The 16,594-nt window shown below is 38.4% G+C and overlaps 1 protein-coding gene across 1 annotated transcript in view; it reads right to left on the bottom strand.

The window, feature by feature from the left end:
• The window catches only part of LOC136751836 (cilia- and flagella-associated protein 47-like), a 149,050-nt gene that overhangs the window by 80,213 nt on the left and 52,243 nt on the right, over positions 1 to 16,594 (bottom strand). Inside the window, exon 13 of the mRNA XM_066707595.1 lies at positions 16,278 to 16,437. Coding sequence (XP_066563692.1) covers positions 16,278 to 16,437 — 160 coding nt within the window. The remainder of the gene's footprint in view (positions 1 to 16,277; positions 16,438 to 16,594) is intronic.

Genomic DNA, 16,594 nt, shown 5'->3' with positions numbered 1-16,594 from the left:
CTATTGTATTGAATATAGAAATGGCAGGAACTATATGTACATATTTATATATTTAACCGAAGGGTATTTCCCATGACCCTACTATTTTAAACCATTAATCAAGATGCAACCAGCTTGAAACCAGGTAAAGGATTGCAAAACACTTTTCACATTATGAGGCTCACTAATATATAAAATGCACAGGGCTGTGCTCAAGTAGAGTATGGGTGCTAGTTGTAGATCACATCTTTCGGGTCCACCAGGACTGAGAGGGGCAATTTCAAGTGGGATAGCCTTGGCTTACAGTACCAAACTTACTGTATTGTCATCATTTTATCCAGCACACTAATCTCAAAGTAAAATTGGAAGCATTTGGATGTCTGTCAGGAGGCCAGAGGAGAAGGGAGAAGGTAGCAAGGGCTGATTGGAATTTTTTGACATTAATAAACAAATTCTATTAAAACCCTTGGCTATTTATTTTCCTGACCTACATCTTAAAAAATCTCCTGTTAAGGGAATTCTTCATCTGAATTCAGCCCAAGGGGTATTTAATTAGCAGACTGATGTTCTTGGAAATCAAAGGCATTTTTTTGCATTGAAACCATATCGTAAAGCATATTAAAATTACAATGCTACTGATGTAATATAATACGAATATGGTGCATCAAATACACATTCTTTTGATGCTTTATTAAATTATTCTGCTTTTAATTAAGATTCTACTTGCGTGTGAATTTGATTTATGGGGCCATTGAAAAGCATGTTCTATGGTTGGTGAATCCTTCTACCTAACAGTCAACCTTATCTTCAAGGGTACTTAAATAAATTGGATGGATTATAATATAAAAAATAAAAAGGTTTTCAAAAGTATGCCTGGCAAACTACAGACATTAACATAAAAAGAACAATAGGATAACAAGGGCCAAAATCAAAATCAAAATGTATGAAACTGTTGTTTGTGGAATGTATGTAAATACATAAATGTAATAATAAAAAATGTAAATAAATAGGTACTATGTCAAGTACATTTTTATTAAGGATTTCCCTATGTAAAAATAGCAGATTAAACAATTAGCTAAAAGTTATGTCTAAAAATATTACGATTATTTCCCTGTTTGTTAACCTAATAGACAACCCTAATACATAAAACATGACACACTCAAAACACTATAAAACTATATGGAAGCCACATCCTTCAGGGTTTAAGAACTGAAGCACCAAGCTAGAAAAAAGGTAGGGGGAAAAATTAAAACCAAAGCAGACAGCAGAAAAGGTGACACTTGACAAAGGTTAGGACGAGTGAAATCCCATCTCTGTCACAGCGTTGCACACTCAGTAATACTATCGCAGTCTGATATAAAATATCACTCTGAACTACTGAAGGGTCAAAGATCTGGAGGAGAAAGCAATTTCAAAGCCTCACTAACACAGAGGGTCCGATTAGGCTGACTCTTGAAATTTCAGGACAGAGTATTGAGCAGATACCGTCTAATTCCCTTTCTCCAAAGATTATAATTGAAAAGGCTTTCTGTTCTCCTTAAACAATTATGTCTCGTCACAGGTTCATTCATTGGCACTTTAGTCCAAATAACACTTTATTTGTGGAACAAAAACGAAATTGTTCTGCCACAGATGACTGAAGGTGGTTTTACGGGTGTTTGCCGAGTGAAATATTTGCTATACAATTTGAATTGAGATCAGCCATGGAAAACCAAAGTAAAAAAAATAATTCACAAAAGGTAACTAACCATTCCAATAAATCACATCAAAACGTAAAATACAGATTAAATAACCTGGCAATCAAAATGTGTCACCCAAAGTACTCACCAAAAAAACAAAACAAAACAAAAACAAACTAAATACCAGAGTCCTCTCAACTTAGATATTTGGATCTGGTCTTATATTATTTATTACTGTTGTCAATGTAGTATAATCTGCTTCTGAAAATTTGTGTACTTGTACTTATTGTGTAATGTACTTATCGAACAGCAACATCAAGGAGCCTAGAAACATCACTGCCAAAACTCCTTTCATTGAAAATCCCTTCATAGAAACTCCCAGGGAGTGATTCAAACAATAACACACTTCAAACATGTATTGATCTGTATCACAAACAATCAACATAACATCATAGTTTGCTTTAGCCTTTGTATGTACAACCAGCTTATGCAGTCCTGACAATACTGGGTTAAACACTACGATAGAATATCAACACTCAAAAACGTATTAAAAAAAAAATATTGTGTTGACAATTTTACACTTAATATAAATGAGTTCACTGCTGCTAATAGGTGATAAAGATCAATTACATTGATTTGAAATGTGCAAGTTATATCTGCTGATATTAACACTAATTACATAATCATTTAGGAGACTTTAGCACACTCCAGACACTGGTGGAGACAGCTTTCAGCATGATGACTTTGTTTTGTGTGTGCGATGCAAGGATGAAATTAAGAAACTGAGCACTGAGTGTAATGCTACTAAAACCTCTCTAAATAATACACTTGTGTTTTGCACTGCATGAAGGTAGAACATTCACTCCAAACTTCAATAATGATGATAAATTCAAACTTTCTACCACAATTTCCATGACATTTATTTAACTTGTGGAAAATCGAGGTTCATGAGAAGAAACAGTTGCTTTTATTCTGTCATAGTGTGAATTCATGGGGGATGTTCAACATTTTGAATAATGTTAAAATACTGTAAATAAAATGTATTTTTTCCCCTTGCTAAAAATAAATAATCTGAGCTGAAAAAAAAATCAAGAATTCAAGAAACTAAAACCTAAATGTAATTAATTTGATCTACCTGCATTTAGTCATTCATATTTATAAAATGACACAAATGTTTACAGTGCTGAAAAAGTGTGAATGACAGTGAAAGTCCAACCCTTTACTAAAGATTTCTAGGCTGCACAGTAAATTATATAGATGTGCTCAATGTTGAAAAATGAATGGATTATTATTTTTATTCTTTTGTCAGACATTAGCTTCCAAGAACACACAGGACCTTCAGTGAAAAGGCCTTTCGTTGTTACCTTGAGATTCACTGAGCTATAGAATGACTGAGGACATGGAAGGCACATAAGACAGAACTGTGTAAAAATGTCCGTCATTACGCACAGTATTTGTAGCACACTTGAAAGGAATGGCTGACATATACAAATGAAACAGACAGATTCTAATTTCAGAGCTAAGCAGCGGGGTGACGGCTCTAGAGGCAGCAGATAATTGTCAAGTAAAGTCGTTTCTGTTCCATTAAGTCTACATTAAGAAGGTGATCACCTCTTTTCTCACTGTAAAGCAAGAAAATATCTGCCTAGTAGAACATAGGGTTATGAATACTGAGTTACAAATGTAAACTGAGTTAACATTGATAAGATTTTAGTTATCATACATCTTATGTCTTATCTGCCATATAAATAAAAAATACATACATAATAATCTACTTGTAATAATAAACACAGTTGGCCATATATTAAAGTAACCAGCCTGATATGGTTTCATTTTTTCAATCAATTAATCTATTCAGATTTTACAAATAGCTAAAATGTTAAAAGACAATACAACAGGTTCTTAAAATTCTTAAATTTTAAAGTGCTGTTTATTAAAAATTGTGCTTATTACAATTTCCGTTAGACAGACTTATAGATGCCTACCACCAATGTGCCCCAAAATTTGTATTTATTGCATTTTACATTATTCATATTGACAACTAGTATCCCTTATCTGTTTTCACTAAACAGACTATACAGTGTACAAAGTGTTCTCCATTTCCAGAAGGTTATTTCTCATGAGGCTGCCCTCAAATACCTGCTTCACTCTACCCTGTAATAAAATGAACGAGACTTTAAAGTTTGAATTAACATTGGGAAATCTTCAAAGGCTATTTTTCAATTATGAAGCCAAGGTGTAAATATTAGCAAGTATAGCATACTGAAAACTGGCCTTTTTAAAATATCTATTTGAATTAGAAAGGACGCCCCCCATAAACTCCCAAACTGAACGATATTCCCTACACAGCTCTCTACCTCACTTCAACCTTTTATGAATTAAAGGTTTTGGGGATCAATGATTTTTGTTTCAATAATAAAAATAGTAATACAAATTAGATTATGTAATCTCTCAATTTCCTAAGGAATACTAGAAGAAAATAAATTCAAAGTGCACTTTCTTTTCCACAACTAGTTTAGCACTTTTTCCAAGTAAGTCATCCATAAATTAATTTGTTGGTGGAATGAGCCGGCACTGCCCAACAGAACAGTCTGTTGTTCTTTCAGTGATCTGATAGCTGTAGATATGATGATGAAGGGCTAAGCGCTGGAACACTAACCCAGATATAAAGGTCAACCTATAAATCTCTCAGACAGGGCTCTATTTATTATTAATAATTGGTTTACGAACCTTTACCTTACCTTTGTAGTGTAAACTCTTCCACAGTTAAGTTACACATGATGTTTTTTTTTTATTAGTTTCCCGAATTACAACTTTAATATAGAGGTTAGAATGTATCTGTAGCTGGTGCCGCTGTACTGGAGCCCAACTACTGCTCAGCATCTTAAGAATCGACATTTACAAATGTACTGCACAATAAACGATATTGGTTGTGAATTAGCATCATATATTCTATTAGGTAAATCTTAGGTAAGCATTCATAATATTTAAGACTCTTGTAACGCCCCTTCCACGCCTAACATATGTAGAAATGTATGACCCTAATTGAATCAATACATTGTGAAGGGGCCCCTGAGTTCTTTTGTAAATGTTGCTGAACTGTTATTTCAAGCTTTTATGATTTCCCTGCCTGATAGACTCTTAACCTAATGTATGCTATAAAATACCTACACCTAAAAGTACTAAACAAATAATAAAACCACAGGTTAAGAGTTGAAATAACTTGGTAACTGTTAACTTTTCCCAAAAAACATTCATGCTCACACAGTTACATTAATTAAGTGGATTTACTGTTAATACCTCACAATAATAAAGGTTTTAAGATTCAGAAGAAATGAGAAAATAAGCAGTGGCAAATGAATAATATTAATGAAAATAATTAAATGAGTTATAGATATATTTTGTACTTTTGTAACAAAACAACAGACACTCTGATCTCAATGATGAACATTATTACATTTTAAATAAGTGGTCCCCACACAACAGCTACTACACATGTAGGAAAATAATAAAATAAAATAAAAGTTGCAGGCCTGTATCGTTGCTTGTGTTCGAAGTGGCAGAAACAAATGCCCCTTCAATTATTTATAAGCAATTTCCAATGGTAAACTTTCTGTTTTATAAACGATTTGAAAATTTTCAGCACAGCACTCACACAGCGAATCCAACTCTCTTTTTTTCACATAGTGATGTTATGAGCCTTGGGAAACACACAGGCATGGCCATCTGCAGGTCCTCTTATCCCACGGTACCAGAGGAACTCAGAGTTTCAGGTTTTCTTTTCTTTAAAACACTAGCCTAAATGTTTTACATATTATTTTTACACATAATAGTTTTTCTATTTTCTGAACTTTCTGTTTTAACTTACAAGTACGTACGTACAAGTTCTCTCCCATCTCTCTTACTCACACTCGCCCTTGCCCCATCCTTGCCCCATCCTTCCTCCTTCAAACACATTAGTTCTGCTTGTTTCCTAAGAAAGTCCCAACCACATGCACTAGTTAGACCTCATCTGGATACTGTGTACAGTTCTGGGCTCCACACTTCAAGAAAGATATCGCTGCTCTAGAGGCAGTTCAGAGGAGAGCAACCAGACTTATTCCAGGTCTGAAGGGAAAGTCCTACTGAGAGACTGAGGAACTGAACCTTTTCACCCTGGAACAGAGGAGACTACATGGGGACTTGATCCAAGTCTTCAAAATCATGAAGGGCATCGACCACATCAAACCAGATCTGCAGGGACACACGCACCCGGGGACACAAATGGAAATTGGGCTTCAAGGCATTCAAGATGGAAAACAGGAGACACTTCTTCACACAGAGAGTCGTCACAATCTGGAACAAACTCCCCAGCGATGTGGTTGATGCTGAAAATTTGTGAACATTTAAAAATAGACTAGATAGTATCCTTGGATCACTTAGTTATTAATGGACACCAAACAAGCACGATGGGTCAAATGGCCTCCTCTCATTTGTAAACATTCTTATGTTCTTGTACAAACTATGCTGAATTTTAGAACTTTATTTAAACAACAAAATGTAGATGGGTTACACCCTCCCTTTCTAAAATGTCTGGCTGTCCCCATCAGACCTAACTAATTACATTTGCGTTATTCCAGTTACTTTATTGGTATCACTAAGAGTGGTGTTCGGTGTACAAGTAGGACATTTTGCAAGGGGATGGCACCATAATGTAGCACACTGACTCCAGCTCTGCTCTTCCCTAGTATAACTGTTACAGAGTTGGATGACCATTCCACAATGTGTTATGGTTAAAGGAACATCAGAAGGTTTTCCAGGCTCATCGTAACTCAAGTGTATGACGGGCTTCACTTCTCACTTGGAACGACGTACACAGACAGGATCCATACCCTCAGCCAATATAGCAGGGACATCTCCATTTGCAGGCTCTGTGTACACCACAGGGTCTTGAATCGCTTGTGGAATATCCTGTGCTTCCCTGTCCTCTAAGTTAGGTTCCTCGTCAGACTCGAGTTCATGGGCAGAACCATTCACACCCTCGTCTAGGACTAGGTTTAGTTCTTCAGGTTCCTCTGAATCAATTACATTCACAGGGTGCAGGTAAGAAACAGGCCTCCCCACGGTGTCATCAAAAATGGCATGATCTTGGCAGCATATTTCTTCTTCCTCTTCCGACTCTGATGACATCTCACCAGGTGCATCACCCTGTTTTCTCCCTTGCATCTCCTTCCTCTGCATATGATTCCTCTGTTGTCTGGTCTGTTTACATGTCACAGGTGGTGGTGGTGGTCTGAGCCCCTCTGAGGATCCTGACCATGTACCCTATGGGCAAAAGGTGGTCACGGTGAACAGTCTTTACAATTCCCATCCCCCTCTCAAGCTTCACATAAGGAATGGACTTCCATCTATCTTCTAACTTATACTTCCCCGTGATCCCTAGATTTTGCATAAGTACGCAATCCCCTACTGCTAACGTTTGTTCACGCACATTCAGGTCATAGTGTCTTTTGTTTCCGAGATGATTCTGGGAAGCAGCTTTAGTGGCTAATCGAAAGGCATCTTGCATCTCAGATCTCAACTTTTCTACATACTGCTGGTACTTGGGTGTAGTCTCACTATCAGATGACACGCCAAACAAATGTCCACTGGGAGACGAGCTTCTCTCCTGAACATCAAATAGTATGGAGAGAACCCATTGGTGTCATTTATGGTGTAGTTATACGGATGTAACAACTGACTTACATGCTGGCTCCATCTCTGCTTCTTAGATGGGTCAAGAGTCCCTAACATGGACAGCAGGGTACAGTTAAACCTCTCAGGCTGTGGATCGCCTTGAGGATGATACGGCCTAGTTCTAGACTTCCGTATTCCCAGCATATTCAAGAGTTCTTTGATCAACCGACTATCAAAGTCACGACCCTGAACGGAGTGTGTTCTTGCTGGCAATTCATAATAGGCAAAGAATTTCTCACACAGTACCTTAGCAACTGTAAGCGCTTTCTGATTATTTGTAGGGAAAGCCTGCCCATAACGTGTAAAGTGGTCTGTGATGACCAAAATGTTAGTTATTCCCTTCGAATCAGGTTCCAATGCATACAATCAAGTCAATGCATACTAGGTTTAATGGCCCTCCATTAGTGATCTGGTTCAGGTGGGCTGATTGGTGAGGTAATGTCTTGTGGTTTATAGATCTCCCACAATTCTTGATGTATTGTTTGACTTCTGATGCCATTTTCAGCCAGTAGAACCGATCCTCGATGAGCTGTGTAGTGCGTTCTACTCCCATGTGTCCCAACTCATCATGCATTGCTTGCAACACCATCATCTGGTGTTTGCTGAGCAGTACAAACTGCTGGATTCTTCTCCCAGATTTCTTTATCACTCGGTATAGGAGACCTTCCCTCACCACCAATTTCTCCCACTCATGAAATAGCAGTGTGACATCTGGATGTAGATTTTTCAACAATGGAGGTGACTGTCCAGTTTTCACTGCATGTTCACAGAACCCAACTCTTGAGCCCTCTACAGTTCTCTCTTGCTCAGTTGTTCAAGGGGGCTCACATCCAGATGAGTTGGAAATGCATAGAAATCAGGAATGGCCTCTGGAGATGCTCCCAACTGATCCACCATTCGTGTGTTGGCCTCAGAATACTCCTTTACTCCCACTTGCTGGAATACCGCTTTTACTACAGATGGGGGGATCTCCTTCCATTCACTCATGAGGTTGGTAGATTGCCACTTTTGGGACAATGCATAAGCATTGATGATGTTCCGCCCTGGCTTATACTGAAAGCTAAAATCATACATAGCAAGAGCAGCTACCAGATAGACAATCCAATGCATCATCTATACGTGGCATGGTGTACTGGTCCGGGATGGTACAGCTGATCAAGGAGTGATAGTCAATGCACATTCGTACTGATCCATTTTTGGATATTGGCTGCGAGACTCCCTGATAATGCCTGCTGCCAACGATTCTTGCAAATGTCACCAGACATCTTCAATATCAGCAGGGGCAATCCTGCGGGACCTCTCTCTAAAAGGTCTTGGAGATGGATACGATGTTCCATGCCAGTAGCCAATCCCACTTCCCACTCCCCACTCATGTATTGAGAACACCTTTGCTCTCTCTGCCAGTTTTCTGTGGAGTCTCTCTTTCCATGCCATGGGTTGGTGTGAATCACTGAAATCAAACAGCTGGGGGTCCAGAGCAGGTGTAGGTTGATCTGGTCTTTGAGCCAGAGTTACGGTGTCTGTCTGGCACAGGTGTGCTATCACTGTCTCAGGTTTATTTTCCCAATTTCGCATTCTGACAGTTAAACTGTTTACATCAATGATTGAGGCCAGCAGCACTAACAGCCCCATCGGCAACAACAGAGTCGGTGGTGTTTCAACCATGAAGATGCCTTTGTTCAAAGGTTGGTGATTGCAGATCCCACAGACAACGATCCACTCACTTCTAGGGGCAATTGTTAAGGGGCCTGGGCCTTACCACTATACCAGACCAACAGAGTCATTCTGCACTTTACTCCTTAACTTCTGCTGTTTTTCATAAACCTGGGAACACAAGGGATGTATATTCAAAACAGTAGCAAAATTAGAACCAGCTGCCTTTTCACAGAGCTTGGCTAGTCACTGAAACATGCTAGCATTAGTCCCAATTATGACAGGTACTTGTTCAGGGCTATGTGGTTCTGGGCGGATCAAAGCCAAAACAGAAATAGATTCTCGATTTCCAGCCACATCTTCAGGGAGTTCCAGTTCTACTACTATGTATCCCTTATATGGAAAGCTGGTGTCACTCAAGCCCCAAATGGCTAACCCCTCTACAGGATGAATCGGCAGGTGAGGTAATTATTTAGAATACCAATTTTCAAATACAATGGTCACTTGCGAACCACTATCTAGCAGAGCATTATATGGGTGTCCGGCAATCTTTACCTTGACTATCGAAGAAGGACCTATAAGCCCTTTTGGAAGATGGCCTGTCTTGTCTAAGCCTACTGCACTCTTTTTAACAGCACAGTACACCTCAGGAGACTGAGGAGTTTCCTTACTTGATCCTATACATTCACCTTTAGTTTTACGCAGAGGCCAGATCAGCTTTTGAGTCACTTTAGGCAGGTTTTCAGGTGCGATGCATTTAGTGGCAATGTGCCCGTCTTCTCCACACCTGAAACAAAAATAGTCCTCAGACCCGGTTTTTAAACAAGGTCTTGTGCTACTGTGTGTATGAGCTGCTGCAGGTGTTTTCTTGGCTGGTTGGTCCCCATTTGATGTTGGTGTTAAATTCAACACAGTGACCTGCAGGGTTGGGAGGGTTACTTTTAAAAAGTATTCCGTTACAGAATACCGATTACCTTGTTTTGAAAATAATCTGTAACCTAATCCAATAAATTACTCTAAATCAGTAACGTAATCAGAATACTTTTAGATTACTTTTGGAATACTTTTTTTTTCTGTATTAAAAAACAAAAGCATCTGAGTTCAAGAAGTGAAAAAAAAAATGTACTAAACATTCTAATATGGGTGATGGATTGAAATTGTTTATTTGTATCCACAGTTCAAACAATTAAAATGGTAATTAAGATTTGCGTCAGTTTAATTATCTGGCATATTTATACTTTTGTAGTAGTGTATGATTTTTGAAACTGTATTTTGATCAGTCCCGGCGGCAGGATGAACAGGGGTGGGGGGGTGGTCAGTGTTCAAATTGTGTCTGAGGTCTTGGATGGTGCCGGCAAAGTGCAGTGGGGGGGGAGTAAAATTACACACAATCTGCGGCAACGCACGTCAGTTTTGTAAGAAGAATGCATATTACCATAAGACATATCTACATGGACAATTAATAACCGGATCAAAATATAATTTGAGGGGGCACAATATTCCCCCTTTTGCCCCCCGTGGCGTCGAGCCTGATCTTGATAACCTTACATTTGTAGCGTTAAGTGGGGGTGTATTTTGATAAGAGCATTCATAGCTCTGAGCTGAAGCTCTGATCTAAAGAAGACCTCTCCCGCAAAGTTATCAGATTCCCTAAGCTCATTGGCGTGTGAACTGTTCTACATCAAAGTGGCAGTCTTGGGAGTATGGCACCGAGAATGGGCCAAATGGCTTGGAATCCCTGCTGTGAGATGTCTGGGGAATAGGGCCGGTAGGTAATGAAAACTCTTTGAAGTGGACGAGAGCCGAAATCCCGACACAGAGCTACGAACACGGGTCAACCGGCATTTCCAAAAGATGGCATGGATTGACATCAGTCATAAATCAAGCCTCCTCCAATAGGACATGGGGGGCTGAAACCGAAATCTAATCTCTCAAACTCAAGAACCAATCATCTATTGATCTGACAGGCGTATAAAGGGTAGCGCATGGCATCTCTCTCTCTCTCTCACCTGAACCAGTAACTCGCTGCCACAACTCAACTTGTAGCTCTGTTGCCAGAACCGGAACCAGAAACCAACCAAGTCTTTGCCGGCAACAGAAGAGTTAAACTGGGAGAAGGAGATTGAGCCATACGAAGAATTCTTTAAAGAACATTCTGTCTCAACACTCAATCCTTGATCCTCTGCAATCCGGCTTCCGCACAGCTCACTCCAATGAAACGGCTCTCCTGGCTATCACTGACTCCCTCAGCTGCTAGTCCAGTCACTGGTCCTCTTCTGTCTGGACTACTGCAACTCCCTCCTGGCCGGCCTGCCTGCAACTACTACCCACCGCTCCAGCTCATCCAGAACTCTGCGTCTCATCTGGTATTCTCTCTACCCTGATTCGCACACGCTACTCCATTGCTCCGCTCCCTCCACTGGCTCCCGATACCGGCACGCATTCAGTTCAAGTCATTGACCCTCACCTACCGCTATCTCGACCACACTGCACAAAGCTACCTTCAGACACTTGTCTCTCCATACATCCGCTCCAGACCACTGCGCTCTTCCAGTGCCAGAAGACTAACTCTACCTCCTCCCCGCTCTCCTTCCTCCAGAGCCCGCTCCTTCTCATCCCTGGCCCCTAAATGCTGGAACGACCTTCCCACCGAAGTCAAAACAGCAGAGTCCTTGACCTCATTCCGGCGCTTACTCAAGACACATCTTTACAGACAATACTTATAATATTAGTCCCCGTTAGATAGCACTACACTAGTTTTATAATGCTTCTTGCGTTTTTGATTGATTTCCTCCTTGCTCCCTTTCCCGTAGCCCTTGACTGTGACCCTACATCTTGACAGTACTTAGCTTTTACCGTCCAGGATGTAGGACCTGTACTGTACTTGTCTGTGTAAATTGTAAATTGGAAGTTGTAAAATGTATTATATTTTGAATTGCTATGTTTTTGTTAATTGAATTTGTAATGATTGATGCCTTTACCGAACTGTATTTTGCACTTTGTTTTGCACTTATGTTGATGAAATAAAAATAATAATAATAATAATAATAATAATAATAATAAAATTTGGAGTGCACTTTGTAGGGAATAAAACTGGAACTGGGGAAATTCCACCCTGGTAATATACAGTTTAAAGTCTTCTCCTCAAATGTTCTTGGGTGTTGTCCTCATTCACAGGAGGTAAACGAAGATGTCTGAGGGAGGGGGTCTCTGGCGTCAATAGGATAAAAAAAGGTTGGTGAGGAGACAGTTTGCCACCAGACTTGTATCAATAGCATATGTAAACATGCTGTACCCGGTATACTTGTATACTGTGATCTATATTCTGGACTCTGTAATAAATCACATTGAACCTGAATTGTCTTAGTTCCAGTCACTTGTACAGGAGGGTCCATTTTCTTACAACTTGAACACCTGACACATCAAGGTTTATGCTACCTGAAAAGACTAAAGTGCTCCAGCAAACCAAGCCATAGAGCAGATCAGCACTTGACAAGGCAATATGAATGCAGGGGCTGGTGAGACAGAGGACTAAAGCCTTTTCTGGTCTCTATGCACCTGCTGCAGATACTGGTATCTTCATCAAAATACTGGAGTCAGCAAGCTGGAATTCAAACCAACACGTTGTGAGGTTGTCCCTGCTCTCCAGCTGGAGGAAACTTTCTTTTGTAAAACAGCGTACGGCAATGGCCCTGGATGACAAATGTATTTTTCATCCATTTCAGTAATTCAACAGATCTAAGAATCAATTCCTATCACACTTCCCTCTGCAATTTAACATACCAAGTCATTCTATTAATATGTATGCCTGTCCTAAGCAAATTTTCCTTCCATTTCAAATCCTGTGATGAATTTGGGGAACTTTTTACCTATCTCTGTATGCTCTCTAATGCTTAATTGTACCTGCAGGAGTGCTATTAATGCTTAACATCCCCAGGCACACCACTAACTGATTCAATTGTTTAGCAGCTTGATAAACCACACTTGGCACTTTCTGTTTAGCTTAATTCCTCTCAACTCGCACTACTTTAGAGCAGAGCATCGAAGCAGAAAGGGTTCACTACCATGTAGCAGGCCCACTCTTTTGGCATTTAAGACCCATCATCTTTTCCAAGCACTGCAAGGCTAATAAAAAAATAAAAAAAGTGTGGTAGTTGGTGCATTTAAGTAAAAATTAATGTAGATGTTAATAGCGATGCATTGGATTTACGGTTTGATTTTATTATATATTTTGGAATAGGAAATAAAAAAATCTAAATTCTACAGAGCTCTACTACACTGATATACAGACATTTTGGCAGTAGAGTCATTAAATAAAAAATATTGTGTTTTATGTGATATTCCAATTACATCTGTTTTGAAATCCTGCTCAGAGTACATGATTTATAATGTCTCTGGCTGAAATAGTAATGAGGAAGCTTCTGGGGAAAGAAAACAAAAGCTGCCAATGATTACAGGTTTGCAAATTGCAATTAGCAGGTTGGTCAAACTGCCGTTTACCATGAACAGCACTTGCCCTACATAAACTGCAGAAACAGTACACCATTTTAAATTCATGTCTGCTTTCTCTGACATGCTCCTGCCTGTTTTTCTATCTTTCTTTCCTGCTGCTCTGTATACTGTACTGATTCCACTAAACAACTTTCACTTGTCCTCCAAGACTAAAGCTATTGGCACTGAAAGTCACTGTTTTCTAAGCACTTACACTCATTCAAGTCCCTTAAAGATCTTCTGCTCAAATTTCAAGCCTGGCATGTGAAATCGATGCATTTTCCTATTTAAATTACAAGAAGGGCATATAGATTTAAACTCTGAAACCAAAAAAAAAAAAGATTCCCTACTGGTGTTAGAACTAAAAGCTAGAGTGACATTTATAAGTTATTGCTGATGCTAGAATGATCCTTTCATCATTCAGTTCAAAATGTGCAGTAGCTATGAAAACATTTTTCAAAGGCACTTTTATTGCAATTAAGTAACAAACAACTTAGGGAAGGTCACCACAGACATACAGAGATGTGAGTAGAGACTGAAGGGGGTTGCATTTTTACATTGTTGTTTATTTGATACAGGGAGATTTTTACACTGGACCGGACCACGTTTCAGTTGTTAGAAATCAATTGCAAGCATTAAAAATCTAACAGAACATCATCTTAGCTTGAAAACGCAACACTTTAAAGATATGAAAATCTGTGGCTCTGTAAAGAGAGATTTGCTTGAGGAATCACAGTTATTTGATGACGCCATGGATCAGCGATGTTTCCCCGTTGCCAGTAATCTGAGGTAAAAACAAATTGTTCCCTTTTCTGTCTAAACACAGTCTACTAAGAATCCCCATGCAATTGAGGAATAAGACCATTTAAAAGGGTTTTCTTGTATTAAAGAAAAAAAAAACTCTTCTAAAAGCCTGCACAGATTACATCATTAATTAATCTCTCGTTAAATATTAAGGAAAAAATCAAATCTGGTAAAGGGGTCATAAAATGGCATTCCTGCTGAAATTAAATAATAGAAGCTGCATGTTTCAATCTGGTAATGCAATTCATATGTAAAAATGTATATACAATTTGAGCTTAAAATTAAATAAACATTTTGAGAAAACATAAAATACACAATGATGTTATATGATATTTATTCATATATGTTAAAATGTTAACTTTCATGTTTACATATTTTAGTTGTCATAGTCAAAAAAAAGTCGAGTAATAACTCTCCCTAAATACGTTATTGAAAAACATAAAAACTAAGGTTTAGAACTTATCTTATATATGTAGTAGTGAGGAAAAAAATTTTGTGACCCCACCTTTTATTCGAGTGAAAGAGATCTGAATGGTTGATACCTACTTTTACATTAAACATAGAAATTAATTAAGAAAAAACTAAACACAAAACAGCCTGTTCTACTGTGTCAATTTCTAAGTCATTTGTTATTTGTCAATATATTTTCTATAGTAACTCTTGATACGTTAAATATTAAATAATGCAATGTTGCTTGAACAGATTATCTAGAATAGCAATATCGACCAGGGTATTTCAATGGATAGCTTGTGGAATGTATACTGTTAGCTCAGCATCTAAGAGATTTAATGAAAACCTATGCTCTCCTCACTGCAGGAGGCAAGACTTGACAGGAATCCATGCCATCAGATTTTACATGCCATTCTCTAATTCTCAAATGTAGAGTTGTTGTTGTTCTTTTTTTTTTAATAAAGCAATGCAAAAGGTCAATTTAGCAAATAATTGGAATGACTTTGCAATATGTTTAACTGGAATAATCTAACTTTCATTTTAACAGGAATATTCTTAGCATATACAAGACACAATACTATGTATTTGTGGTGTGATTTTATTGTATCCTAGGTCATGCTTTATATTATATTGTACTTGTGTCTTTCCCACATGTGATGATAAAACTTGTATAGCACTTTGAGATAAATGCATTTGCTAAAATAGAGTTAATATTCTGTGTAAATACATTTCATACTGGACTCACAAATTAATGCACTATTTTTGTTTAACAAAAATACTGCAAACCCACAGTTTACATGAAGTAAAAATAGATGATGATTCATAACCCACTTTAATCATCCAAGACCATACATGGGAAAAAGCTAGGAACAGATTATAACAGATAGATTGTCAGCCTCTGGATTTCTTATTTAGCTCAAATAGCAGTTCAATGTCTTTTAAAAAGAGCCAGAAACACTAAATTCTACAATTAGCTATAAATAATTAAATGTCTGTCTGCTTTATTACTGCAAGCATTCATTATCTGACAGCATCTTTTGGAAGTATAGCCGAACTCTTCCACTTTGCAGAAAGTAAAAGGTGGTCAAGCAGCTGTTGAATCTTTTCAGTCCTAAACCTGCTAAGAACAGATGTAGACTAATGCAGATCAAACTTCATTTTTGTTATTTAAAAAAAGCTGAATACATACAGAACGATACATTGCTTTTTAGTTTATTTTTAATTAGTTTAGTTTGTTTGTTTTCTGCTCTGTGCTATTAAATTTTTCTAGAGGAATTCTCCATGGGCAACTATCGCCTTGAACCATGTCAGGCTTCTTCAGCTCCTCTGCATCGAGCATGATCCATGTGACAGCGACAGACAAACCTCTGCCAGGAGGCAACACTAATGAAAGCCACGGATCAAAATCCATAAAGCAGTTTGTGTAAAGAAGCATAAAACCTCCCCTTAGTTGCTCATGGGATAAAAGAAAAAAAAAGATTAACAGAAATCCCACGGGTCATTTACCTGATAGAAGCGCTTGCTGTGCCCTTAGATGGAAGTTAACTCTGTTCTCCCTGGAAATGGGAAGGAAGATTTTCTCTGGGATATGGAAGTGTGCCGGCATGGATACTTCGACAGTGTACTCAACTGCTTTATTCTGCACAGTGGACTTCAGGGGCTGTGCCTGTGTACAAACAAATAACTCAGCACAGGTAGATGTGTGGTATAGAGACACTTTCATAGTGCTCAGTTTTGAATTGGAGGTATTAAAAATAAAATGCTATGCTGAAGTTCAATGAGTCACTAATATAATCTCACTTAATTATGCAAGTAGAGGAAAT

Source organism: Amia ocellicauda, chromosome 6, assembly GCF_036373705.1.
Source record: "Amia ocellicauda isolate fAmiCal2 chromosome 6, fAmiCal2.hap1, whole genome shotgun sequence".
In the NCBI taxonomy this organism is placed as follows: domain Eukaryota; kingdom Metazoa; phylum Chordata; class Actinopteri; order Amiiformes; family Amiidae; genus Amia; species Amia ocellicauda.
Note: the sequence above shows the minus strand (reverse complement) of the source record. Positions and strands in the feature narration are given on the sequence as shown.